This window comes from Fonsecaea monophora (genome assembly GCF_001642475.1).
Source record: "Fonsecaea monophora strain CBS 269.37 chromosome Unknown Scaff158, whole genome shotgun sequence".
Taxonomy (NCBI): Eukaryota; Fungi; Ascomycota; class Eurotiomycetes; order Chaetothyriales; family Herpotrichiellaceae; genus Fonsecaea; species Fonsecaea monophora.
In genome coordinates this window covers 19,058-46,388 of record NW_019174089.1, presented here as the reverse complement: position 1 = coordinate 46,388, position 27,331 = coordinate 19,058, and the positions used below count along the sequence as shown (strand labels likewise).

Below are 27,331 nucleotides of genomic sequence, written 5' to 3'. Positions count from 1 at the left end.
AAAATCATTATTCCCCAGAAATGACTTGATTCCCAAAATGGCCTAGCCTCTAGGATATTGTATCAGGGATATTGCCTTGGCGCGATATTCCTCATTCTTCGTCAGTCACGCAGACATCAAATTCAGTCTCGATCAATAAAAAGCCAACAGCGAAGCAAAAGGTTTCAGGCATACAAGGTCTTCTTCTGCTCAACCTCAGCCATTTGGCAATTTTCTGATCCTCTGTTGCGCTCTCTTAAACAATGGCTCCAAAGAAGAAAAAGAAGCCCACGGCGAACCCTGCTCGAGGGTTTGCCACGACTTCTGTACCTTCAAAGTCCAAGACTGTTGACCAGCCCGATGAGGCTCTGGGCGATGCCAGTGCGGCTGGCACGGGTACAGATACTGGGGCTAAAATCACAGCACCTGGCAAGGGCAAGGTCGTGACTTCGAAAGATGGCGAACAAGTTGAACATGGTCTAAAGATTCAAGATATGACTGCCGACGAGTTTGAAGCTCATCTGGAAGACTCTGAGCTGGAAGCACTGCTCGCCAAGTATGCTACACGATGCGTTGCCGATGCTCGACGTCAGGTAGCCAGGCTAGAAACCGAACGGCGTCAATTACGTCCGCAGTCGCAGAAATTATCAACATATACCTGGCTGCCGGAAGAGACCATTGAGAATCTCATTGATATGGACGCTCGTGATACGAGTTGTGGGCCGTCAACATCCAGGAGTGTTGAGACTGCTGTCGATGAGGAGAAGCTTTTGCTCGACCTGTGGACTCTGGAGAGGGTCCTGGTGTCATTGAAATTCCCAAGAGTCTCTGAAGCACTTGCCCATATCACTGAACTTGCCCTGCTGAGACAGCTGAAATTGGCCACCGATTCCCTGCCTGGTCTGCCCGAGGCGTTGCAATGGTATGCCTGCAAAATGCCAGAGGGCGAACTCATAAACTATGAACAAACCACAGGCACAATGACTGGAGTGAGCGGTAATAGCACCCCTCTCCAGGTGACATCTGGTGAGTAAGAAAGGGCCTGGTACTCGAACTTGTCCAACTGCCCTTCCTGTCTTAGAATGTCAACAAAGGCAGCCCAAGAACGTCACCCCCACATTCCCTGCCCGGCGCAAGTATATGTGATGTCGCGAGACCTTGCCACCGTATCCTCATCTCAGGTCGGATGTCCTTGCTCTCAGTGAAGCGCCGATCAATGCTTTTCGCGAATTTGACCTGCATGTGCCAACAGGACTGACAAGGACACAGAACCGCCGACCGCAAATCAAAGTAGACAAAGCCCAGCATCTACACCCGCACAGGTTTCCGAAGCGGAAGACTCATCATCGAGCCTGGTCAGCTCGGAATCCGAGGAAGACAACGATCCCGCGAAGCTAACGGAGAAAGCTATCCGAATTCAACGTTTGCTTTGGAAGGCCCAGAATGATGATGCCAGCGATACCAAAAAGTCCGGGACAACGAAAGAAAAGCGAATCGCTAAATTACACCGCAAATTAGAACAGCTGCATCGTGATCCGCTTTTTGATAAACAGGAGGCACAAACTGCGTGGGACACGGTCTTAGCTGAACTCCTCATAACACGTCAAGAGCTCATGCGAACTGCGGCTAGAAAACGGCGGGAGAAAAAGCAAGCCACCGCTCAGGACAACATTGACGATGATACAACGAACAAAGAGTCCGTTTCAGAGGACGATGTTCTAGCTGCCGCCGAAGATGAAGATGCCCTTCTGGGTGGCATGTTCGGAGAATCTGAAGACACAATTGTCTCTGAACAAAACCAGCCAGCATCCAAAGACCCCATAAGACTCCTAGAGTTCGGCAAATGGTCGGGTCTTTCACCAAGAAGACTACTGGATGAAGTCTGCAGGGGACGTGATTCGAGATGTCGAATACAAATCAAAACTTTGCAGCGAACCTCGTACTCTGCACGTCACAAACTGGAAATATATTGGACTGCGGATACCCTGGCCGAGGCTCACACGATCACAGCATTGCCGTCCGAAGTCTCTGCTCAAGTTGATGAGCGTCTTTGGGCATTGGAGATGACTCGGGTCGCTGCCGCGGATACTACTCAATCAGAGGCTTATATCTGTACCATCGGCCTGTTCCTGGTGTCAACACTAGGTGCAAGCGAGCATAAGTCAGTGGGCCGTCTGCCGACCGTCTGGAGAGATGTGGTGAAAGACTTGGACGATGCCAAAGAAGCGATTGTCAATGAAGAACGAAAGGGAGCATTGCGGAGGTTGAGAGCCTTAATCTCTGAAACACAGAACGAGCTGAGGCGACAACAAGCCGCGCCACCGAGTCAAGATCCATCCGAATCTCACAGCGTTGCTGGTGCTCACCGCCGAGCACGAGCGCCTTTTACTACGAGTTGGAGCCCCGAACAGGTCTCCAAGGAATGGAATAGCAGAATTTCTCGTGCGTCCTTTCGGGAAATGCTCCAAGTTCGTCAACAGCTTCCTGTTCACCACTACAAAGACCGAATTCTCTCTTGCATTGCCGAAAATCCTGTGAGCGTTATTTGCGCAGAGACGGGAGCGGGCAAATCGTCTGGTATTCCGGTACTGCTTTTGGAGCAAGCGTTCTGCAGCGCCCAAGACTATCGGATTCTCGTCACGCAGCCAAGGAGGATCTCGGCTATCTCTCTTGCCAGACGTGTCTCTCAGGAACTGGGAGAGAGCCGGAATGACATTGGCACGAACCGATCACTCGTCGGCTACGCAATTCGGTTAGAGAGTAAGACTAGCAGTACCACTCGCATCACCTATGCCACTACTGGCGTCCTTCTGAGAATGTTGGAAGACTCTCCAGACCTTAATGAGCTGGACTGCCTCATCCTCGACGAAGTTCATGAACGTACGATGGATTTGGACTTGCTGTTCATCGCGTTGCAGAAGTTGCAGAAGCGCCGCAGTACGTTGAAGATCGTCCTCATGTCGGCCACGGTGGACGCGAAAAAGTTCTCGGACTACTTTGGCGGTGCTCCGGTCTTGGATTTGCCTGGAAGGACGTTTCCAGTTGAAGTCGGGTTTCTGGAGGACGCGGTCGAAGCCACGAATGACATGACTGGCGTGAAAGAAAAGGACCTGACGATCCAGGGGGAGGAGCAAGACTTGAATGAGGCCTACGTGAGCGACAAGGGGCGACCCGTTATTGCTGAGCCAGAGAAATACAGTAACAAGACCCAACAGACCATCTCCAATATGGACGAATATCATATCGACTACGGCCTCATCGCAAAACTCGCCGCTTGCATCGCCAGCAAACCACGTTACGCGAAATACAGTACCGCAATACTCGTCTTCATGCCAGGCATAGGCGAGATGCGGCGTTTGCACAACCTCCTCCTCTCAATGGACACCTTCGGCAGAGGCTGGATCGTGCATCTTTTACACTCGACCTTCTCGACCGAAGAGCTCGAACGAGCGTTTGAGCGCCCGCCAACGGGACAAAGAAAGATCGTGATCGCGACCAACATTGCCGAGACTGGGATAACCATTCCAGACGTGACGGCCGTGATCGACACGTGCAAGGAGAAAATCATGCGCTTCGACGAACGCCGCCAGCTCTCGCGGCTGACAGAGGGATTCATTTCTCGGTCTTCTGCGCGCCAGCGGAGAGGTCGCGCCGCGCGTGTCCAGGAGGGCCCTTGCTTCCACCTCGTCACCAAGCATCGTTACGACAACCTGATGCTGGAGCAGCAAGTCCCCGAAATGCTGCGGCTGAGTCTGCAGGACCCGATTCTGCGAATCAAGGTGTGGAACCTCGGGTCGATCGAAGAGACTCTCAACGCAGCAATCGAGCCGCCTTTGAGGAAGAACGTGCTCAGGGCGATTGACAAGCTGAAGGACGCCGGCGCATTGGCGAAGAACGAGGCGCTCACGCCGCTAGGCCAGCAGATTGCGAGATTGCCTTTGGAGGTGTTGTTGGCGAAGCTGGCGATCTTGGGAGTCATTTTCCAGTGTCTGGTGAGTTTCATATTGGGAGATTTTGCATGACTTCTGCTTGATACATTCTCTGACTTGCGTGCATAAAAGGATCCCATATTAGCCATCATATCTCTTCTGACCTCCAAGTCACCGTTTCTGTCGCCCCCAACATCCGGGTCGCAGACCGATGCAAGACGTACTTTCAGTAGAGGAGACTCGGACCTGCTCTCCTCCCTGAACGCGTACGAAGGCTGGAAGAAGGCGAAAGCGGCGCGATCGGCGCAGGAGTTCTGCCGCAAGAACCACATCAGCGACCAGACGATGGTGCAAGTCGAGGCGCAAAAGATCCAGTTGCTCGTGTACCTCGTTGACGCGGGGCTGGTGAAGCTAGAGCCGGAGGAACGAGCAGCTCTGAACCGCGCCCGGACGTATTCTTCTTCTTCTGGACGTGGCGGAGGCGGCGGCGGTCTTGCGTCGCACTCTGTCATCATCCCTCCACGCTACAACCTGCCAGTGATACCCGACCGTGCCCTCAACGCCATCGTCGCCATGGCGCTGTACCCCCGAGTCCTCATGCGCGAGGGCAAAGGCTGGCGGAACGTCTACACGAACCAGATGGTCTCGCTGACCTCGCGATCCGTCAATCACCCGTCGTCGTCATCCCCCTCGTCCAAACCACCTCGCTGGCTCTCCTTCTACGAAGCCATGCAGAACCCGCGCAGCGGCTCGCTCAACGTCTTTGAAACGTCCGCGATCCCCGAGTCGGCGCTTGCCATTCTCATAGGCGCGGAAGCCGAGTTCAAATTCTTCGCCGGCGTCTTGGTATTGGACAGTGGGAAGATCAGGCTCTCCGTCCGTCGCTGGAGGGAGTTGATGGCGGTCAAGATTTTGAGGGAGAGGGTGTTGGCGACCCTGGAGAGGTCTTATCAGAAGCCCGGTGAGGTGGGCGAGGAGGGCAGGGCGTGGTTGGACATGTGGTTGAAGATTGAGGCGGCTCAGGAAGCGTAGTTTGGTTACGACACCATGGTTGGCTTCCAGGCTGTTCTTGCTCGTCAAGCCTGAACAAATTCTTCTTGACTAACTGGGTACTCGGGGCCAAAACTACCTACATGCAAATTGTATGTATCCAGAGAATGACCCGCGTTCTGTTTCCCGACATTAAAGGAGGGTGGATGTTTCCACCATATTTTCCCCTCCCAAACTCTTTCTATCTCCCTCTCCCTCTATCTCATCTCAGTAAATAACCACCATCAACAGGCAAGGGCACTCCCGTGATCCAACCGGCATCATCGCTCGCTAGAAACACAGCCGCCCTGGCCACATCCTCGACCTTGCCCAGTTTCTGGCCAAAGGGGTGTTTCCCCTCAATGTCGCGCAGTTCGTGCGGCTGGGCCTGGAGGTTCTGGGTCATGGTGGTGTCCAAAAAGCCCGGGCAGAGGGCGTTGCAGTGGATCAGGTCGGCGGCATAGTCGAGGGCGATCTGCTTGGTGAGCATGACGGCGGCGCCCTTGGAGGCGCAGTACGAGGGCGTGCCGTAGTAGGGGACCAGGCCCTGGACGGAGGCGGTGTTGACGATCCACCCCCTGGCCGGGTAGATCTGGGGCTGGCCGTCCAGCATCTGCTTGAGGGCGTACTTGCAGCCGAGGAACAAGCCCTTGGCGTTGATGGCCATGGTCCTGTCGTAGTCCTCCTCGCTGGTCTCGTGGCAACGCAGGGCGCGGACGTGGGTGCTCTCGACGCTCACGCCCGCGTTGTTCACCATGATGTCCACCCTCTTGTACCGCTGCACGCACGCCCGGATAGCCAGTTCCACGTCCCGCCCCCGCGTCACGTCGGCCTTGTGGTACGTGGCCTCGCCGCCCATGTGGCGGATGCGCTCATGCGTCCCTGGCTGACCCGTGACGCGATTGTGGAAGTCATCGGCGCGTTGGGTCGAGGGGTTGATGGCGTTCCGCGGCGTCGGGTACAGGTCAATGCAGAAGACCGAAGCGCCCTCGGCGGCGAGGGCGAGGCAGATGGCCTGTCCAAGTCCAGAGCTGGAGCCGGTAACGATGGCCACACGGCCCTGCAGGCGGCCTGATGGGGAGGTCATGGAGCTAGAGACCCGCACATGAGGGAACCAGAGGGACTGTGAGGGGAAAAAAAGGGATAGAAACGAGAGTAGGACAGAAAACTTTAGCACTCACTCACTGGTATCGGGTATCGACCACAGCACGGACAAAGTAGTTTTATGATATCACGGACGATCGTCAAGCGAGAGAGTTCTCCTTAAGGCGGGCTGGTGGGCTGGCAATTGCCCAGCTCAGCTTCGGAGTTCCATGCATTGCATCTCGATAACGCACAAGACACACACGGTACATGAGGCTGAACACGGGAAGCAGACATGAGATGATAGGTTGGTGGATGGGTTCAAGACGGCGGAGAATGGAGTGATACGAAGATGCGCGCTGGAGGCTTTTGGCTGGTCCCATCGATGCTGACTATTACGTGACGACTGGTTGACCTTGTACGAGGTACCTCGTACTCCTCATGGTTCGGAAACATCCCCTCAACTCCCTTCCAACCGGCTAAGCTGCCTATCCAAGTATGCTACGGTCAAGGTTGAGGCTCAATAATGCTGCAGAGTACCTCGTAGCTTCTCAAGCTGCCCTCGTCACCATAGTCTTTGCTGATACTTCGCATACAGCAAGACAGCCCTGATTCTTTGCGGTCGATCATGTAAGCGATGCTTGTGTGCCGCCAGCTGAGGCGGCTGTATCCCCGTACAGCATCGGGACACGAGACCACGCCATTCATCAAGACACTTTCCACCTCCTTCAGCACCTTCAGCAGCCGAGCTCACAAGTCGAGCAACCACCTTCCACCGCGCCCGACCTTACCTGACGCCGACATCAAACACACCTATGTCAAAGGCACTGGACCTGGGGGCCAGAAGATCAACAAGACCAATTCGGCCGCTCAATTGACACACATTCCAACTGGCATTGTGGTAAAATGTCAAGCCACCCGCAGCAGAAGTCAAAACCACAACATTGCCAAGAGAATTCTCGCAGAGAAGGTCGAGTTGTTGCAAAAGGGTGAGGACAGCAGGGCAGCCAAAGTGGTGGAGCACAAGCAGCGCAAGAAGAGGAGCGCCGACAAGAAGAAGCGCAGGAAGTACCGACGGCTGGCAGAGGAGAAGCTGGGTGATCAGGAGGAAGAATGCACCGAAGACAGAGACGATGGATCAGATGAGGAGGGTCTGGGTGACGAACCTGAGGGTCGAGCGCCATTGCATCAACCAGAGACCAGTGAAAGGCCAAGAGGATGAGCGATACAACAAGTTCAGTCACTACTCAATCTATTCCTCTTTCCGTCCCGTGGCACTCAGCCTGTCTTGGCGGGTTTCTCAGCCTCGCGCACTCGCACATACACCCTCAGCCTTGTGTTCGAAAGCACACAGATCACTTTTTGTTTACAAAAAACAAAAAGGACATCGCCTCCCCAAAATGCAAAAACTCTAACCCGAAGCCCAACTCCCCGGTGGGAGTTGAGGTTCAGGTCGAGGGAAACCTTCCAGTTGTATAGGAGGGTTTTTTACCGTCGTTTCGTCAGGTTCTCTCCGGCCTCGAACAACCCACGCTCAGGGAAGCCGTTTTTGGACGCGGAACCCCCAGTTAAGCAGTGTTAACTGGGCTACCTCGATGGGTAGCTTACAGGGTCAGGGCAGTTACCTTCTAGGATTCTCGTAACTCCCAAGAGAAGCTGTCTCATGCCTGGTGGCCACACCCTCACGCCCTGACTAGCTCGTTTGGCTAACAATCGGTGTTAGCCATCAGAGGTCAGAACCCGGGATAGACATAAGAATTATGACAGGAAACTGCGGTTTTGAAACATATGTGATTAATTCTGCGGATCTGCCAGACCAGCCACTTGGTACTGGACCCACGATCACGGGTCAAGGCACTCGGTGAATGAATGCTGCAGAGAACTTCACCTTCTCTCCCTACAGGCAATCTCTCCCTCCAATTGACACATCAACCGGACACCATGGGGACACATTCCATTGCAAAGAGCAAGATGTTTGGCTCGCACCTCATCAAGGTTGGTCTATTGTGCCTGTTCGTATTCTCTCCTCTGTTGATCCTCTGTCTCGTCCATGTATTCGCCATACCTGTCTCGCCCTCATTCACAGTTTCCAGCATTGATACCTGGGTCTCTCTCAAGCAGCTGCTGCGGAAACTGATGGAGAAGGAACATGTCTTCATCCCCGCCAGTTCTCCTCACATGCACGTAGGGCCACACTGTCACTCCTTCTCCTGACCCCTGAAGACTGAACGCGCTTGATAGTATGTTGGACGGTGGATGCCCACTGCAAACCAACTCCGTCGGGATGCGGCATTTCCAGGTTAGTCGGGGAGCCAACGGACAGAACGTTCAAACTCCTCACTAACTATGCGAGCAGGCTCGTATGTCGAGATGGTGATTGCAAACACTACCGGCCTTTCCCTCTCTCTCAACAATCTCAACTCCGCCTCCAAACAACAGCCGGAGCGTTTGGAAGCAAGGGACATCCACCACTCCGAATTTCGATCCATCGGTGCCAGAGCCTCAGACCCCGTAAACCTCGTGGTGTCGGTCGAAGGCCACAATACCTATTGGGTCGAAGCGGCGGGGATGGTGGTCTCGGTTACAAAGCATCTTGATCAGCAAAAGACGTACAGAGTCAAGCTCACACACATGGGAGGTCCACATGGCACCAATGGAGCACTCGAGTTTGAAGGAATTTGGCTCGACAAAGCCGCGCCCGCAGAGGCCAGCACAGTGTCGTCAACCTTGACGGAGATCTCTTCGCTACCGAGACTTCTCCCCCTTCGTGAAGACCACCTCGACAAAACCTCATTGAATGGAGAATATATGCGCCGACGATCGAGAAAGGTGGTCGAGATAGTCACGTCAGATGGTTCTCTCTCACTCATGAATCACCTGCCGCCGATAAGTGGGAGTGATGTGGACAAAGGAGTAGACAACTGGTACAAAGGGTTCGATGCAGTCGTCTTAGACACGGGGAGAATCGGCTTGCTGCCAACAGGAGAGTCGGGATTGACCCTCAGAGATCAATTCTTCCGTGCTGGCCCTCTGGGAACAAAGGCATTTTCGCGTCCTTGGAGTTTCAAGCTGTATCGTCCTTCAGTGCTCCTCCTCCAGCTCGGCTCTGTGGATTTCGGCGCATTCTTCTCTTCAGTTGCCACCGAGAAACCCGTCAGCAAGCATGCTCTGGCCAAGTTCACCAACGAGTTCATCGAGGTCTACATCAATTTGATCCAAGCGATCCGCGCCAACGCGTATCCATTCAATCCTGCGGCAACAGGGTCAACCAGCGACTTGGAGGACGACGACAACGACGGCAGCTACATCTACAACTCGGCACCATCTACACTCTCCATCTTCCTCCTCACGCCATTCTCTGCACTGCGGTACCCGATCACCAAGAAACTCAAGCTTGACCGGGTCATCTCTTATGCCGTCGCGCAGGTCGTTTCAACGCTACAAAGCCAAGGGGACAAATCGACATTCTGGATCGACACGAGCGGGTGGCTCGACGTGGCGACGGACTTCGACAGTGACCTGGCCAGTTCGAACTCGTCCGAGCAGTTATCATCACCACCATCATCGTCTGTGCTCAACCGATCCGGAATGATCAAGGTCACGACCCTGCTCGCAGACCACCTCTGCCCGTACATTGGGCCCAGCTCAGCCACAGGATCGAGCGCGACCGAGGACCCATGCCCCTTTGACAAGTACGACAACTATCTCGGCAACGTCTATCTGCCCACGGACGTCGACTTTGACAGAGCCCTCCTGGAGCACAAGATTGAATTGATCAAGCAACGTTTCAACCTGTAGGCAAACGACACGGGGAACGCCGGGACGCGGGACCGGTTGGCTAGGGGAATCTTCAGGGCCCTCGTGCGGACCTGGCCATCTTACAAAGACAATAAATGGGGGAGTTAAGGCACGGTTTCTTTATAAAACATGGATCACTCTGCCTAGTGCCGAGTGCCCACCAGTGCAGCCCATTTCGTCTCCACGTCGAGCGTCGACTTGCAGGCTATCATACCCCTTACTTCCAGATTGAGGACTCTGCTTCGTACGAGCTGACCGGGCTTATCCACGAAGCTAGCGCTGGTGACACCACAGCACAGCCCAACGGTAGACCAAGGAGAGAGACAGCACCGTGTCTGCACAGAATGCTATATGCGAGATGCGGGATGCAGCATGCGGGATTGAGAGGATGTCATTTGTTGATCGATAGCATGGCATAGCATAGCAAAAATGCTCGCCGCTTCCATTCGCAGGTACATTGACTCATGAAAAGAAAATAGAAATATATATATTTCCGCAAAATGCCCATCCAACCCATCGTGAGCAACCGTGCGTTACACCCATTTTTCACTTCCCTCGTTTTTAACTCGCAGAGAGAATACGAGGGATTCAGAAAAGTCCCTAGCGAAGCAAAGCGAGGCAATTGATCCCTAAACTCCGAACAAAACGTTATACGAGTACATCTCAGAAGCGCGCAGGGCTTCAATCTTTCAGCCCACTCGGCCTCGTTGCCCTTTCCGTGTCCCTGGTGGCGTCCTCGCCTTCTAACGTGACGATCTTCCGGCTGAGCAGGAGGCGCAGCTCCGGTGTGATGACTCTCTCTTTGGCTTCTTCAACTTCTTTTCCTTTTGCAGGTCCGCGTCTGGCTGGACTGGAAGGTGGGTTTCGGCCCTGTGTTGGCGGCCGCGTAGATGGGCTCGGTGCGGTGCCGGTACCACTACCTGACGCTGTGGCGGCTGAATCCCTCTGCTGCTCCCCAGCACCTGTAGCTTGGCCTGGTTTCCTCTGTCGCAGGTCCGCTTCGCGTTGACCGGCATTTGGGAGCGGAAAGGTGTCTTTCCGATCAATGGTCTCGACCGTCTTCTCGAATCTCTTGAATAGCCCCTCGGCTCTCCATAGGATATCTTGAAGCTCAATCGTCCCGCTCAACTCATTGATGTATTTCAGCACTTCGTCAAAGTGCTTCAGATGGTCCATGATTACATCCCGGTGCTTTTCAAGGATCGCCATCGCAATGAAAAGGTGGAATTGAGACGAATAATAGTCGGTCCACAGCGACTCCCAAAGCCTTAGCGTGTCGGACCACTCAAACTCTCTCTTGAACCAAACAAGCAGCATTCTAAAGAAGAAGAAAAAGTTTGTGGAGTCGGCCGATTGAAGATGGAGGTATAATTTCGGATCGAGAAGTTGGACTAGTTGGTCGAGGGTGTTGAGTTGGGCGCGCATTCCCACCTGTGAGCGGACAAAGTTGCGTGACATCCGGCGCATGAATTGCACAAAGGCCCAGAATGCCACGGCATCGTCTTGAAAGACGGCGTAAAGAGGTGAGAGGAGATCGGACATGCCTTGGACATAACCCAGGTTCTGGGGGTGTGGATTTTGGGTCTGGTAGCGCCGTGGCTGCGAAGAGGAAGAGGGCTGTTGAGAGCTGGAGGTCGTGGTGGAGGGAGGCGTGTCGTATTCCAGATAGGTCAGAAGCATATCTTTTAGTTGCTCCATGTGGACATTTGTGCCAGGTCCATTGGGATTGAAGAAGGGCGAGGTTGGGTCTGGGTGAGGGATATCTTCACCTGCGAAGAGGGGGATGTGACGATCGGTACGGTGCACATCCTTTTCTACATGTCGCGCGGCCAGGTCAGTTGGGATCGTAAGTAGGAAGAAACAAGGACTTGGGCAGTATTCAGACTTACCAATTCGGACTTTCTGCTCCTTCCACCATTCCTCCTGTTCGGGAGTTGCGTCGCCGTCGATCATTCTATCCCACCAAGCACCTTTCAGTTGAATGTATTCGTCTCGTTTCCTGTTCATGAGAGTATGCCGCTCCTCCTCTGTACTGTCCCACTCGTACAGGCCCAGTAGAAAAGGCCATGCCTCTTTGCGTACACCATCCTCAGCATCGAGGCCGCCGTGGAAGATGCGTTCCTTGACCTCGTCCATCATGACTTGCAACTTGCCTTTCGAATCGAAAAAGGAGGTCCACTCTTTCATGTCGACCGGGCGTCTCTTGCTGTCAGCCAAGGTCATTCGAGCAGCCTCCATGTCCAAAATTTCGAAATCTCCCACGCTGGTTTCTTCGGAGTCCAGCACATCTCGGGCAGTCCATATTCTCTGCCTCTTCTCTCGCTCGCTCTGTTCTGCAATGCTCATAGCCCATCGTGCCAGGTATAACTTTGCGCTGTCAAACTCATCCTGTAGGGTCTGAATCTCGGGGTTCTGAATGAGCCGCCGCACTTGAGGAGGGAGGTTCTTGTTGTTAGCAAGATCCTCGGCGGTTCGTCGAGTAAACGTAGTGACTTTGGACAGTTGTTCCAGGATCTTCCATCGAGTTTCTTTGAGTGCCTTTGTGAAAGGATCCATCCCTGGGCCTGATGGTTTCTTCTGCTCAGGCTTCTTGGATGTTGATGCTTCACTCTTTCGTCTTGTTTTTTCGAGCGATTTGCGGCTTTGGCCAAAGCCAACACGATCTTCTTCAGATGGGTCGATGAGGTATATCGATGGCTCCGCCGTGCTCCTTTCCACGGGGACGTATCTCTTCAGCCACCGGAGCACCTCGTCACCGCCCCAGAACAAGTCACCGGTTTCTCCAAACGGGTCAAATGACTCCCGTGCTCTTTTTTTCTTCTGCAATATTGTGCTTTCACATTCCGAGTCATGGAAAAACAAAGCCGGTAAGCTCGAGCCGGCGCGGGTGTTGATAACTATGCTTCCATACCACCAGCCCAGACTGGGTGGACGAACGTGAATGGAGTATATGCTGGAGAGAGGTAGGGAAAATGCATATGGTCCGACAGGAGACTCGTCGAAGGTGGTCGCGAGAGGCAGCGGAGGGACCAAGTAACTTTGTCTCGGAGGAGATTCGCCATCCTTCATGTCCACCTTGACATAGGTGCTTAGATCATCTTGTGCCAAAGAGGCCTCTGGGACCCAGGCCAAAAGATATGACGAGGCATTTGTTTTCTTCTTGGACGAGGAGTCGGAGGAGGTGGGTCGTTGATTGTCGTCGGACAGCGCAGGCGACCTTTGCTGGACCAGGGCGATGAAGCCCGGGATGTTGTCTTTGGCTGAAGGTGTCGGATGCACATAGACCTTGCTTTTGGAGAAGAGCAATTTCACGCCCTTTGTGGCCGAGGCATGGGCAATTGTGTTGTAGCCACCTTCTTCGTCGTCCGAGAGGTCGTAGAATGATGCTGAAGGCGAAGGCACTTCTGGTCGGGAGGATGACCCCGGAGTCATGATGCTTGTCTCTGGTACAATTGATTCTGGTCAGCGTGTGGTTGCATATTCCAATGCAAGGTTGGAGAGGGATGCCACGACGGCCGATGGCAAGATAAAGTGTGTTGGTATTTGGGAATGGTCAACAGGTGGCGGTGCAGTTGGTGTGGTTTGAATTCTGGATGCCTGGAGCAACAGCTGACGTCGGTGCTGGCGCATAGAGGCGGCGAGGGGGCGAGGGAGAGGGGTGGAGGGGGGACTTGAGCACGCCAACCGGGCCAGTCGGTAACCCCGCAGCCTATTTCTTAGGTGCCACTTAGATAAGAGGGAAGCCCAGATAGATGTCGTCATTGCTAGAGCTTCCCTAGCACGCCTAGTCAGCACTTCCACGCACACAATTAGAGGGACGCTGAGTGGCTGCGCCTATCCCTACAAAGTACTCGTACGAAGCGAGAGCTCAACCACATGCAGCTTGTTCTCTCCAAGTCTTGCGAAATCAAAAGAACTTTTTGCTATACAAATTACAATCCATAAAATGAAAGTCATACAGGTGAGGGAGCACTCGCAGGGTACATCTTCACCATTCCCGGCCTTGTGCCCAACACACATTGACTGTCCCATCCTTTTGTTCCCATCAAACACCATGCTTGCGATTCCGCCCTTTGCCATTTTCCTGTCATGACTCGCACAATTCATTAGATGGTCCAAGAACTAAAGTCTAGCTGGGAAGCTAGAGCGCCGTCCCTCTCCCGTGGTACTGGGGTCCTCCTTCCATTTGATGAGGCCGACGCAATGCTGGTGCTGCTCGCGGCGGCTGAGGCAGCTGACGCTGAGTGCTTATCACCTGATTTACTCATCACGCGCTCTTTGAGTCTTTTGATCTGTTGAAACCTAGCCCTCCAAGCGCTGGGAAACTCCAGGTCATCGTCTTTGGTATTCCACGTCTGGCAAAACATGTTGGCATTCAACGCCAAGGTTCGCACAAAAGGCCCAAGCTGCGCAGCAGAGATGATCTTGGGATCGGCTGCAGGTGATATGTTTGGTAAATCGTCTCTCGTAACCACGCAAACCCAGTAAAAGCCCGGCATGAAATCCGCATCTGGGGTTTCTCGGCCACGGCAGGCAGGTCGGATGACAATGTTCACATAATTCAGTTGCGACTTGAAGTTGTTGAAGTCCCATTCGACTCCTGATCGGTTGAACACAATGTTGACGTGACAATTGCCGACGTGCGACTTCTTGGTAATACATTGGGGATCGTCTTCGAGGTCTGTTGGCATCATGACCGGGATGTGGTAAATAATCTCTTCCACTCGGTCTCGCCATGCTATGCTATGCGTGCCGTCTCGCGGGAATTCTAGGCCTTGGGGATTGAAGTTCAGTGGCGGCTCAAGTGATACCACGTACCCCAAACCATCGAGCAGACGGTCAAAGTCGGGACTCCCACTCGTGTTTGCAAGGTATTCAGACTCAGCAGTCTGCCCAGGCCCGATGTAAAGCACGCCAATCTTGTGGCTAGTAACGGTTGGAATGCGATCGAAGCTCTCAAGTGCCCGTTGAACAAAGTCATCCTGAGGTAGGAGCAGTGGTTGATCCGCTGCAGTAGTTGTAGCCGCACTGGCTACCATCTGAAGGATGATGTGCGATGGGAGAATTTCAGTTGTGGCTTCTTGGTGTCGGATTTCAGTGTGGCCCGGTCGATGGTGCGAAGGAAATGGAGCGGTTAGTGGTTGATACCTTGCATATGTGGTGCCTGAAGCCTGGCGCTTGATTATCTGCGTCTTCCCAGTATGACCTGCCGTCTGCGCCGTCACGATACTGAGACCAACCATCCACGAGGCGGATGACACTGGTCCATCCTCCGGAGCTGCAAAGTTGTGGTCTGGTGAAGTTTCTCCAAGGTCGGAGAATGCTGTCCTCTGCATCATGTCGATCAGAACCTGGCTCTGCTCGTCGATAGTCTCTTCCCCACGTGCATTCTTCCACACGAGTCTCGGGATGATCCATGGTACGTACTTCGCCCTGATATCGAGCCGAAGTGACAAGAACCAAAAGATCATGTTATGATAAGCCAATGCGGCAGCATATTGAGGTAAACCAATGTCACTCAACATGATCGCTCGATATGGTGGCCGACGAAAATTCATTCCACTGTGCCTTGACGCTGGGTTCATTCTGCCGGGAGGTGAGGTTACTGACGAATGCTGTTGCTCCCTCGTCTTCTCCAGGAACTGGATGCAGATCCCAAAGATCATTTGGATCTCGTCTGGGTTGAGGTTGGAGTGCATTGCTGGCAAGAGCGCAACCTGGATGAGAAATTCCAGGATGTGTGTGGTAAGATGAGTCTGTGTCATGTTCTTTGACATCTTATCAATCATGGTAGGATACAACGTCGCGACCGACGAAGGGATTTCAAGGCTGCAGAGGGACAGAGCATGAATACAGCCTCGTGATGTGGCTTCCCAAGCTCCGCCAATGCCGGAAAGAAAGGCTCGAACCAGGTCGTCTCCAAAACCTTTCTGGATGGCCTCGGATTTCATTGTAGCGTAAGGGATCAGCTGAACTAAGATGTTGAACAGACACAAGGCGACGTCCGACCTCTTAAGCCCAGTCGAGGCTGGTGGCTCTCGGAAAGTGTTGTTGACAATCTGTTCACACAAGACTTGCCGTAGTTTGATGACGGTTTGGATCGAGTTGAGGAAGAGGGCGATGTTGCTCAATTGAGCCGCAACGTGGACAACGGTGTAGCCGTAAGTCTCCCAATCTTGGTCAGCTTGCAGGCATCGAATGATGCTCATTAGCCATGTATCCATATCGAGTTCGGCTTGCGCCTGAGGACAGGCGTCTTTGTCGACATTAAGCCCGCCGGATACTCGTCCTGCAAAGGGATAAGAGACATTTTCGGTATCTGGGTACATCCACAACGGGTCACCAATGTCAGCTTTGGTCGATAGGCTGCTGCTGCTGGCCGAATGTCTTTGTGAAGCAGGAAAGTCGGAGTTAAATACTTCGGCCGATTCCCTCGTGCGCACAAGCGCACTGGCAATGTGTTGGCTTTCGCTTGCAGGGCTGATGTAAATGAAACCCGCATCATCAGCTCGCACTCTAAAAATGAGGCGTTTCGAGACGAGACGAGCTGGTCGGGATTTGCAGCGCGAACTGGCTGCTTCAAGCAGGACCTCAAAGGCTTTGGCAGCTGCTCTAGCATCGGTGTGAATACTGTAACAGAAAATGGTCACAAGAACCTTTGTCGCCAAAATTGCTAGATCATCGTTGAAAGCAACCCCTGCAGGACCCTCCATAATCAACGTGCGTAGTTTCTCTATCGTGCGGATGGTTGCAGCCTGATCCTTTGCAGCCTCCTTATAGTTTGAAGCCATGTAGTCCAGTGATTTGAGTAGCGTCTCGAAGACTTGGGTGTCGCGCTCAACATCAATTTGCCTGAGCAACCTGTCCAGAATCCATGTGTATGCATCGTGAGACTCTGTGCTAGGTTCGGAAGATGCGTTGACAGCCGAGTTGTTAGCCTGGACAAGGACTTCGATACCCTTCAAACGACAGACTGGGGGGAGGGAGTGATTCAGAACGATATCAGTGTAGATCCGGTCCGAGCATTGGGCTCTGACGGTACAGTCCTCAGATGACAAATATTTGTCCCTGGCGTAATCCAGAGTCATGGTCAACTGAGCTTGACTAGCATATTGTGGAAACATTAGGAAGAGCTCATGGATAGTCACTCGATCCGAGGGCGATAGCAAATCCCACAACCTCATGAAATCATGGGACAGCGTTTTGGCCATGGCTTCTCGGTCTCGAAAGTGGCGTTCGTATTGACGATCCCTGTCCTCCTCTTGAGGGTTGATGCGTGGCGAAGTGACCCGAAGGACATTTGCTTGCGGTTGACCTGACGGCGTCATTTTCAGGCAGAGCGTGATAATGTCCACGGCCTTGGTAAAGTCAATGCCAGTAATTTCGGACTTTGGGCGATTGCTTGAGAGAATTCCATGCAAGGAACTGAGGATATCATGGCAAAATCGGAAGATGCCTTGTTCCGCAGCAAAGTATAATTCCTCCAAAAAGCCTCCCAAGGAGAGGATGAAGATACCTCCGCTGTCTTGCTCGTCGATAAGGTTTCGCAAAAGTCGCGTAGCTCCGCGGGCATATGCGAGATTTTTGCCGTTGTTGCTCAGAGTGGGAGTCCTCACAAAGGCGTAGAGTGTGCTGATGAAGTCTTGTTGCAGATCACCAGCAGCCAATATCCGGGCGCAGTCAAACAGGTGGTCAGGGGCCTCTGGCAGGTTTGCAGCAGAAGCACACAAAACCACAAGAGTCTGATGAAGGCCACTTTTCGGATACTCGAAACGGGACATTATGGTGTAAAGGATACTGATGCCTCCATTGATGTCGCTTTGGCGGCTGCTATTGAGGCAGAGAGCAGTGATGGCATCCACAGCGCGGGATAGCTCCAGAGGATCAAAATCCGAGTGACCCAACTTCAGGTAGTCGCAGATGTATTGAAGCAACCAATCAAGGTTTTTCTGCTCTTTAGACGATCCGGATTTCGAGTTCTTGTTCTCCCTTCGAGCCTTCTCTGCCTTGTGCGACCACAGAGGTGCCCATTGGATCAACAAGGATAGTAACGTTGCACCACCTTGATCGCCAGGGTGGTCCTCCCGCAGGTCCAGAAATCTGCGCGAGACTTCTGTGCCTGGTTTGAGATCTCCAAAGCCAACAAGCCAAGAACGTGCCTCTTCTGGCACATCCCCAATTGACGATCCATCCTTAAGGACATCTCTCAAGTTCAGGGGCGTTGCATCAGGTGGCGCTTTCTCGGAACCTCGTCCTCCTTGAACAGCACTGTCGGGGCTAGGAGATGTGTGAGAAGATATCGTCATGTGCCAGAGTGACAACCTCCTAGACTCTCTTGCATTGGGAGGGGCAGAGCCTTCCTGGGGAGCGTCATTTTCCTTCGACATACGACACGAATCCTCCCCTACAGACCATAGTTAGCCAGCTCAGCAAGTGTCAAGGAGTCATGATGGTCAAATTTTGGAATGGAGCCGCTAGTTGAGCAACCCATAGCCAAAACGAAAGCAGAAAGGTTAAATCGCATGTACACCAATTGATCTGAAGCCAGACACCAAAGAAGCACCACTAAGAGATATAGCCTAGGGAGAAATAACAGGCCGGAAACCCAGCCTTGAGACGGATAACATGGCACAAGGGCAGAATAGCTGCGACGCAAGAGAAAGAAATGCATACACACCTTGGAAAAGTACCTGTGGCGACAAGGATGCGATACAGACACTGGCGCAAACGAGCCTCTCATTAGACACGTTTGGTTTTTTGGAGGTATCTTCGAAATGAACCCGGAGGTGGAAGGATTCCGGGTTATAATTCGAAGAGACTCGACAAACTTGAGATCAGGTGGCCACGTTTGCTGATAACAGCGACCACGTTATCAGCAGCATTTGGGTTGGGGAGGAGGCCCGCCGGAGGGGACTTTTGAGGCGCGGCTTTTTAATGACAGTGATGGTGGAGCATGGGTGATCCGGTGAAAAGCAGGTAGGGTGAGGGTGAGGGTGGTAGGGTGAAAATTTTCTGGAATGAAAAGAGAGATTGGGCGATGACTGTGTAGCTGGCAGGATGAGACGCTGCAAGGACTTTTGCTTGCTTTGGAATCTTGGATATTTTTTTTATGCGTGGCGCATAGAGCCGTTGAATAAGGGGGGAAGAGGCGTTGTGAGAATCAAGGATGGAGGTGTGAGTGAGCGAGCCATGAGGCGTGAGGAGGCGTTGGAAGGCGTTAAACCCGAGGAAAAAATCACTCTGGATGGTCCCCGGAGCCAGGCCGATCATGACCTGGAGAAGGCCTAGTAGTGCCTAGTAGCGCCTAGCAAGCCTTATTCCCTCGCTGGTGTGCTGTTGCTTGGGGGTGCTCGATGCCTATCAGATTTTTTGCCCGAGCCTAACCGACCTTTGTGCAGCTGGTGGTCCTCAAGATTCCCCGTACTCAACATGTGACATTTTTACGGTCGAGTATTCATCCCTCACCAAAAGACCCGCAGCCAAAGGCGGTGAGCAGGCAATTCTGTATTCTGCCAGCCCGCAAGAAGCAATCCAAGGTCTACCTCGTACTTTGTAAACAAATCCTCACCGTCGCTGGCCTTCTTCCCCCACTCCCTGCGACTACTTTTACTTTACTCTGTGTCCTCATCCTATACTTGTCCGGTATAGCCTTGGATCAGATTGCCACATACGTGCGACAACTGGGCAGGTTATAGTCCCATTTTGTCACTCCTCTCTCGTCGGACAGTGAATGCTCTCCGCCAACATGCACTAAGAGATCCCAAAGATTTCATTGCAGCAACGAACCACATTCCCCTAATTTGGAGCAACATCATCCGCCATGGCTTCACTTGCAGCTTTGGCTCAACTCCTGGATGCTAGTCTTGATCCTAGGCAGAACAAAGAAGGTAATGTTCATACTCTTTGCTCTAATGGTTGAAGTCGGTCTAACACCGAAGCCTAGCGGAGCTGAAGATTCGCGCCGAAGAGAAGAAACCTGGGTTTGCCATCTCCCTCCTCCAAATCACCGCCTCGAACGAGTTCCAGTACAACACCAGACTCGCAAGTGCCCTCTTCTTCAAGAATTTTATCCGACGCAGTTGGACCGATGTGGAAGGAAACTACAAACTTCCCCCACAAGATGTGAATGCTATCAAGACAGAAATCGTGGGGCTGATGATATCTGTGCCTCGGGGCATTCAGACACAGCTGGGTGAGGCCATCAGTGTGATAGCAGACAGTGATTTCTGGGAGCGGTGGGACACCTTGGTGGATGACCTGATCTCTCGTCTGAAACCAGGCGATCCGGTGGTCAATGCTGGGGTTCTCCAGGTCGCCCACTCGATCTTTGCGAGATGGAGGCCCTTGTTTCGATCCGATGAGCTCTTTACCGAGATCAATCATGTCCTTTCCAAGTTTGCCCAACCCTTTCTCTCTTTGTGGCAGAGCCTGGATGCCTACATTGAGGCTCATAGCAATGATAAGGCTGCTCTGCAACAAGCTTTTGCTGAACTCGACCTTGTTCTACAGCTGTTCTACGATCTGTCATGCCAGGACTTGTCTCCCGTGTTCGAAGACAATCTTGAGGGTATTTCCGGCTTGCTGCTGAAATACCTGAGATATGACAATCCTCTCCTACACACAGATGACGAAGCGGAAGCTGGTCCATTGGAGAATATCAAGTCCAACATCTTCGAAGCATTGACGTTATACATCGGCAAGTACTACGATGACTTTTCAAAGTATGTTAGAAGCTTCGTTGAAAGCTCATGGAATCTGTTGACCACGACCGGCGCCGAGCCTAAAAACGATATTCTGGTCAGCAAAGCTCTCCAATTTTTGACCTCAATCGGAGGCATCAATGAACAGGCGCAGACTTTCAAGGACCCGAATGTTCAGCACCAGATCATTGAGAAGGTCATTCTGCCGAATGTGGCATTGCGAGACTCCGATGTCGAGATGTTCGAGGACGAGCCTATCGAATTCATCCGAAGAGATCTTGAGGGATCAGATAGCGAGACTCGCCGAAGGGCAGCGGGCGATTTTCTTCGTCAGCTTAGTGATCAGTTTGAGCAGTCCGTGACCGGAATTGCAATGACCTATGTTCAAAAATGCCTTCAAGACTTCGCGGCAAATCCTCAACAAAATTGGAGAGTCAAGGACACGGCAGTGAGCGTATTCTATGCTACCGCGGCGAAAGGAGCAACAACTACGACGCACGGAGTGACCAAAACCAACAGTCTAGTGGATATCGGAGACTTCTTCTCAAAACATCTGGCGAGCGATCTGCAGGATGACAATGCCCAACCACTGATCAAGGTCGATGCCATCAAATATCTCTACGTCTTTCGGAGTATCATTACGAAAGACCAGTGGCAGCAAGTCATGCCCTTGCTTGTTAACCACCTTGGCAACTCAAACTATTGCGTGTACACCTACGCGGCTGTCGCAGTTGAGAGAGTCCTGGCCATGACCGATGAGACAGGGCGTCCAGTTATTGATCCGGCTCATATCAAACCATTAGCAAGTGATCTTCTGGAGCATCTATTCGGCTTGGTCGAAAAAGATCAAGCACCACAGAAAGTCCAAGAGAATGAGTTCGTCATGCGGTGCATTATGAGGGTCCTTGTTGTCCTCCGAGATGGCATTTCTGCAGTAGCCGATAGTGTCCTGCGACATCTGACCACTATTACGACAATCATATCCACCAACCCAAGCAACCCCAAGTTTTACTACTACCACTTTGAGAGCTTGGGAGCACTGATCCGGTTCACCCCTGCGGCACAGGCGGGTGCTTTGGCATCTCATCTCTTCAATCCATTCGCCGCCATCCTTGCCAACAATGTCGAAGAGTTCATACCTTATACTTTTCAGCTGATGGGTGCCCTTTTGGAAGCCGAACCTAGCGAACCGTTGCCGCCACAGTACACCCCACTGATCGCACCCATTCTCGGTCCGACTCTTTGGGATCAGCGAGGCAACATACCTGCTTTGGTTCGCTTGCTGGTCGCCATCATTCCCCGCGCAGCCAACGAGCTGGTGAGCAGCAACCAAGTGGAGAGTGTACTAGGTATATATCAGAAACTGGTGTCGACCAAAATCTACGAAAGCTATGGCTTCGATCTGCTCGAAGTTTCCATTTCAACCTTTCCACCATCCGCCCTTGAGCAATATTGGGTGCATATTCTGAATATCATGCTTACTCGACTCCAAAGCAAGCAGTCACAAGCGTTCCAGTTACGATTTGTGAGGTTCTATCATTTCGTGTCATCGCATCAGGAGAAAGGTCTCGGGACTGATTTCTTTGTTGCTGCCACGGATCGCGTCCAGCACGATGTTTTCCGCCAGCTGTACCTGAGCATCATTCTGCCGAAGACGCAGGAATTGGCTCGCCCTCTCGATCGGAAAATGGCCGCCATCTCTCTCACAAAATCACTTGCCGATTCCCAGGCTTTCGTCGAGCGCTATCCCAAAGGTTGGCCATTGACGTGTAACGCGCTGCTCAAGTTGCTTGAAGATCCCCCACTCCCACCCAAGGCAGACGATGCGATCGCAGATGTCGACGTTGACGACAGCAGCTTTGGCGTTGGTTTTACGCAGCTAAACACCATCCGACCACCACCAGTTGATCCTTTCCCCGAGGTCACGGACCTGAGACGATGGGTGGGACATTATCTCAAGGCAGCAGATCAGCGACACGGGGGCAGAATAGGCAGAGTGGTCAATGACTTGAGCCCAGATTCGAAGAAGGTTTTGAATGCATACATGACGCTTCAATAGCGCCGGGTCGGGGCCTCACTGGTCGGAAGAGACAGTCGTTCAGGGGGCGTGGCTACCGGTCAGGATAGAACAAGTGAGATGAAAGCGCGACTCTTGCATCCAGAATAGTCTCATACGCTGTCGGGGATTGAGGGAGAGAAAAAATAATGTCCGCCCATAGTTCATTGAGAACTAACGGGAGGATCTAGAACATGACCGGCTGTCAACTACAAGCAGGTTTGTCAGATGCTATCGAGCGAGTATTGAGTATCGTACCTAGTTCTGAAAGGGAGATACTCCAGACCCCGTTTTCCTGTTAACTGTACCTCGTAGATCAGGCCAATAAGCGAAATTGGACGGATTGTGGCTGAATCCATACGAGGCGAGGCTGAAACCTTATGGCGCCAAGTGATTGGCCACAAGGCCTAGTGGAGGGAAATCTGTCACTCAGAATGCGGGAATACTCTTACCAACAATGCCTACTATATACCCCGTACCAGTAAGATGACGACAATATGCCCTAGCTGTCAATGGCCCTCGGGCCCGCACCCCTATCAGATCCCGGAAGACCGGCATCGCTACAAAAGGTCAAAAGCAAGACGGAACCCATCCGGAGACTGTCTTTGTACGAGCATCTGGGGAGAACCGTGCATTTTCAGAGCGCGTGAAGACGCTACCAGCGACTATGCCATGTGCGATCCTCGGGTCTATATTGTTGGCAGAGTGGTAATACCACGTGCGTTGAAGTCGGGACACTGAGTCTGGCCCTACCAGTCGAGCATCTGAACAAGGAACCCCCAGACAAGTTATCGAGCGTCGCAAGTGTTCAAAATGGACTTTTTCGAGCCGCGGAGGGCCTACAAACGGGCAGGTACAGATTATCTCGAGCTCAAGAGCACAGAGGTCGAGTTGGACCAACATACCCTGCTTCCAAAGCCAGTTTCACAACGACATACAGCTCCGCGACCAGAGATCAATCGCCCCTCATCGCCGATTACAGTGATCCTATTCGAACAGACCCGTCATACTTGTCAGGAAAGTCTCTGAGACACCGTTTCCTCACCCTGCCAAAGGGGCTTAGTGGGTGGCGCACCGGTGCCATTACAGCCGCGCTTCTTGGAGTGGTATCTTTTCTCATCAATCTTGTGGTGGTGTCCTGGCTTACAGCGCGCGGTCAAGGTGCCAGCCTTGTGGAAGTCTACAGCGGTCACTGTGGCAAGGTCGAATCCCTGGACATCTGGATCCATCTGGCCATCAATACGATCAGCACTCTGCTACTCGGCGGCTCCAATTACTGCATGCAATGCCTCTGCGCCCCCACAAGGGAGGACGTGAACCGCAGCCATGCGAGGGGAGTATATCTCGACATAGGAGTGCCGAGTGTGAGGAATATGAGGAGTATCTCGAGCCACAAGTTGATTCTTTGGTTGGCCCTGGGACTGTCGTCCATCCCCTTGCATCTCATGTAAGTATGCCTTGGGGGAAGGGACCCTAATCCGTTGATACCAACCAGTCCTGATCACCTGGAATAGGTACAACTCGGCATTCTACAAATCACTTGAAGCAAACGACTACAATTTATTCTTTGTGACACAAGACTTTATCGACGGCAAAGCGTTTGTGCCCTGGAAAGGTGCGAGTGTTCCGCCCAGCCAACAGGATATCCAGTCTTCGCTTCTCACTCATCCGGAGACGTGGGAACGCCTGGAGAAGAAGGAGTGCATCCATTCCTATGCCACCACGTTTCTAACCAGTCGAAGAAACTTGATTTTGCTATCAAATAACAGTACGAGCCAGGCGAACGAGAGCGTATTGAAGGTTGACTTCTATACGTCGGGAAGTGTGCAGGCTTTCGACTGGTGAGAAGCTACTTCTTCGAACTTCACCTCCATCTTCCAGTCCAGTGCAAGCTTCCCGTCCACGTGAGGCTGACTTGATGATACCCAGGATTTGCACTAGTGATCCCAATATGGATACCAAGGTTGGCATGCCGCATGGGTCGCATGGCAACATACAGCCATGCGAAACGTGGGTCTCAAAAGTTGAAGCCATCGCTTCTCAATGGCGCCCCTACGATTACGACGTCGAATATTGTCTTTCTGAGCAAGTCACTGAGAAATGCAGCTACAATGGCAACATTCCCATCATAGCAATTGTTCTGTCATGCAATGCTGTCAAGATTGTGATCATGCTCTTCGTCGCATTTCGCTTGAAAGATAACCCTTTGATCACGGTGGGAGACGCCGTGGAAAGTTTTCTGAACGAAAATGAGACGTCGACGAAAGGCCTCTGCTTGCTGAGCAAGAGCGATGTGGTCATGGCCATAAAGACAAAGAGCCACTGGTCGCTTCGAGCCAAAAAGGGAGAGGGCCAATTGAGCCCCAGAGTGGCCCGGCTGCGCACAAAACGTGGGCTTGAATCTGCAAGCATCACGCGGTGGTCACTGACCACTGGCCTCACCGCCCTGGCGTTGATCGCGGTGGCCTTCCTTCTCGCCATCGCAACCAAAACTATCAAATCCTACGGCTTCAACATTGGCTCGATTGGCTTTGGTAAAGTCACTCAGGCGGGCGTGATCACCGGTTGGTCCATCGGTGCCGCCGACTCTGCAACGTCGAGAATTCTCTCGTCGATCCTCATTGCAAACTTACCACAGACAATCTTCAGCTTCTTATACCTCAACTTGAACGGAGTGTTGACAAGTATGTGGTTAGCGCGCGAATGGAGTCAATTTGCCAGCGAGAGAAAGCCACTGAGAGTATCGAAGCCAAAGGCAAGTCAAAGAAGCACGCACTTCTTACAGTTACCCTACAAGGTCGCCGTGCCCTTGATGGTTATGTCCGGCGCCTTGCACTGGGTGATCTCGCAGAGCATCTTTTTGGCCGTGGTTGCGGAGTATAGGGCAGACGGGAGTCTTCTTGACCCTACTTTTATTGCCACATGCGGATTCTCTCCCATGGCCATGATTATCGTGCTTGTACTGGGAGGGCTCCTGGTTGTGGTCACACTGGGACTTGGAACGGTGATGAAATATGATGCATCGATACCCTTGGTGGGGAGTTGTAGTGCGGCTATTGCGGCAGCGTGCCATCAGCCGAGTTGGGACACCGATGCTTCACTGAAGGCTGTGCAATGGGGCGCCATTCCTGGAATGGACAATAGTGCTGGGGTCGGGCATTGTGCTTTCAGCAGCGGCGAGGTCGAACCTGTACAGGACGGGAGATCATATGCTGGGATTCTGGACGAGATGAAGGCAAAGGACGTGGTCTACGGAGGGACGAATGGGCTATAGATGTGAAGTCCGCAGACATGGGCTGCCAGACCGAGACGATGACAAGGACAAACGCCTTGGAGATATAAAAACGATTATCTTGATAAATTGAGCCGGCAATGAGCCGAGTTTTAAGTATACTTTGCTCGAGGAAGGCTGTCTAGCTGACGAGGCTGAGAATACTCCACCATGATTGGGTAATTGAATCATCCCGGCAGACCTTCTCTTTGGGGAGAAGTATTTTTTTTTGGTCCTGTTCCCCCAAGATTTCTACCACGACATCAAATCTCCCATGCCTTTAGGAGAAATGCAGTCCCGACAAGATGACGGAGACCGGCATTTTGACAGACGAACAAATAGACGATCTTCTGTCACAGGCCGAGGTTCGTCTACGGGGAAAGTCACATTCTGCAAATGAAGACGAGATCAGTTTGGAGATTGTCAAGCCAACAACGACATCCAGGAAAATGTACGCCTATCATCTCCCCTGACCTGGCTGCGTCCGACTGACTTTTCCCGTGGCAGAGTTCCCAAACTACACAGCAACCTTGTTCGAACGAAGTATATCAATGACAAGCAGGGTGTCGCCGAGACCAATGCCAAAGCGGTCCTTGAGCACCAGCAAAGCCTGCTGGCGGATGGATTCAAGTCTGTCGAAGTGTCTCACAAATCCAAGAAAGTGGTACGTGGTTCTCTTGCATTGTATTATTCTGGTTCGCATGAGGAAATCTATTCCCATATGTTCTTGACGCAGATCAGCAGTCCATTCTGGCCTGCCCTGCACCCATGAAAGTTTTCAAATTCATAGTTACTCTGACTGTACCTTTGGGCTCTTCATTTATTGCTGCTCTCGTTGTTGTCTGCACATTGGCTAACGAGGAACAGAATGACCAGACCAGTGCAGGTCCTGACTGGTTCGACATGCCCAAGACAGACTTGACTCCTCAACTGAAGCGTGACCTCCAACTCATCGAAATGCGATCAGTGCTCGATCCGCACCGGCACTACAAGAAAAATAACAGAAGAGGCAAAGTGCCCACGTTCTCGCAGACGGGGACTGTCATTGAAGGGCCTACCGAGTTTTTCAGCGCAAGAATCAACAAAAAGGATCGATCCAAGAACTTTGTCGAGGAAGCAATGGCTACCGAGAGGGAGACTGGACGGTTTAAGCGAAAGTACAGCGAAATTCAAGACACCAAAACAAGCGGCAAGAAGGCACACTACAAAAAGCTCATGGCAAAGCGGAGGAAAAGACCCTGACCCTGGCCAGCGTTGTGAAGCGAGAAAATTTTTATACTGCCAAAGAACCGAACCCGTACTCGGTACTGTCCACCTGGCGCTGCCCGTGCTCTGCTTGACACCACAGCCGGGGGAGCTACCTATGCACGGCTGGCGAGGAATCGGAGGTCAGGCATCAATATTCGGCTGAAATGCTTGCTTTGCCTGGGATCTCTACGGAGTACCGAACCTCACTGGAGACAGGCGAGGGAACCAAATACGCGCG

General features: G+C 52.5%; 9 protein-coding genes across 9 annotated transcripts; 6 read left to right on the top strand and 3 right to left on the bottom strand.

Annotated features, from left to right (window-relative positions):
• Positions 1-242: 242 nt before the first annotated feature.
• AYO21_11421 (hypothetical protein) lies at positions 243-4,940 on the top strand (the record flags this gene model as incomplete). The annotated part of the gene is made up of 4 exons (XM_022661315.1): positions 243-1,005; positions 1,061-1,115; positions 1,232-3,971; positions 4,041-4,940. 4 exons carry the CDS (start codon positions 243-245, stop codon positions 4,938-4,940), a joined length of 4,458 nt encoding a protein of 1,485 aa, XP_022506385.1.
• Positions 4,941-5,160: 220 nt separating this feature from the next.
• AYO21_11420 (hypothetical protein) lies at positions 5,161-6,024 on the bottom strand (the record flags this gene model as incomplete). The annotated part of the gene is made up of 1 exon (XM_022661314.1): positions 5,161-6,024. One exon carries the CDS (start codon positions 6,022-6,024, stop codon positions 5,161-5,163), a length of 864 nt encoding a protein of 287 aa, XP_022506384.1.
• Positions 6,025-6,657: 633 nt separating this feature from the next.
• AYO21_11419 (hypothetical protein) lies at positions 6,658-7,242 on the top strand (the record flags this gene model as incomplete). The annotated part of the gene is made up of 1 exon (XM_022661313.1): positions 6,658-7,242. The coding sequence occupies one exon, from the start codon at positions 6,658-6,660 to the stop codon at positions 7,240-7,242; it is 585 nt and encodes a 194-aa protein (XP_022506383.1).
• A 719-nt stretch (positions 7,243-7,961) lies between these two features.
• AYO21_11418 (hypothetical protein) lies at positions 7,962-9,818 on the top strand (the record flags this gene model as incomplete). The annotated part of the gene is made up of 3 exons (XM_022661312.1): positions 7,962-8,204; positions 8,262-8,319; positions 8,377-9,818. 3 exons carry the CDS (start codon positions 7,962-7,964, stop codon positions 9,816-9,818), a joined length of 1,743 nt encoding a protein of 580 aa, XP_022506382.1.
• A 681-nt stretch (positions 9,819-10,499) lies between these two features.
• On the bottom strand, positions 10,500-13,250 carry AYO21_11417 (hypothetical protein; the record flags this gene model as incomplete). The annotated part of the gene is made up of 2 exons (XM_022661311.1): positions 10,500-11,587; positions 11,708-13,250. The coding sequence occupies 2 exons, from the start codon at positions 13,248-13,250 to the stop codon at positions 10,500-10,502; spliced, it is 2,631 nt and encodes an 876-aa protein (XP_022506381.1).
• A 674-nt stretch (positions 13,251-13,924) lies between these two features.
• AYO21_11416 (hypothetical protein) lies at positions 13,925-18,205 on the bottom strand (the record flags this gene model as incomplete). The annotated part of the gene is made up of 1 exon (XM_022661310.1): positions 13,925-18,205. The coding sequence occupies one exon, from the start codon at positions 18,203-18,205 to the stop codon at positions 13,925-13,927; it is 4,281 nt and encodes a 1,426-aa protein (XP_022506380.1).
• A 1,433-nt stretch (positions 18,206-19,638) lies between these two features.
• AYO21_11415 (hypothetical protein) lies at positions 19,639-22,577 on the top strand (the record flags this gene model as incomplete). Its single annotated transcript, XM_022661309.1, has 2 exons — positions 19,639-19,705; positions 19,762-22,577. 2 exons carry the CDS (start codon positions 19,639-19,641, stop codon positions 22,575-22,577), a joined length of 2,883 nt encoding a protein of 960 aa, XP_022506379.1.
• An 810-nt stretch (positions 22,578-23,387) lies between these two features.
• On the top strand, positions 23,388-25,848 carry AYO21_11414 (hypothetical protein; the record flags this gene model as incomplete). Its single annotated transcript, XM_022661308.1, has 4 exons — positions 23,388-23,464; positions 23,515-24,021; positions 24,089-24,415; positions 24,504-25,848. The coding sequence occupies 4 exons, from the start codon at positions 23,388-23,390 to the stop codon at positions 25,846-25,848; spliced, it is 2,256 nt and encodes a 751-aa protein (XP_022506378.1).
• A 302-nt stretch (positions 25,849-26,150) lies between these two features.
• Positions 26,151-27,087, top strand: AYO21_11413 (hypothetical protein; the record flags this gene model as incomplete). Its single annotated transcript, XM_022661307.1, has 3 exons — positions 26,151-26,296; positions 26,353-26,509; positions 26,587-27,087. The coding sequence occupies 3 exons, from the start codon at positions 26,151-26,153 to the stop codon at positions 27,085-27,087; spliced, it is 804 nt and encodes a 267-aa protein (XP_022506377.1).
• Between the last annotated feature and the right edge of the window lie 244 nt (positions 27,088-27,331).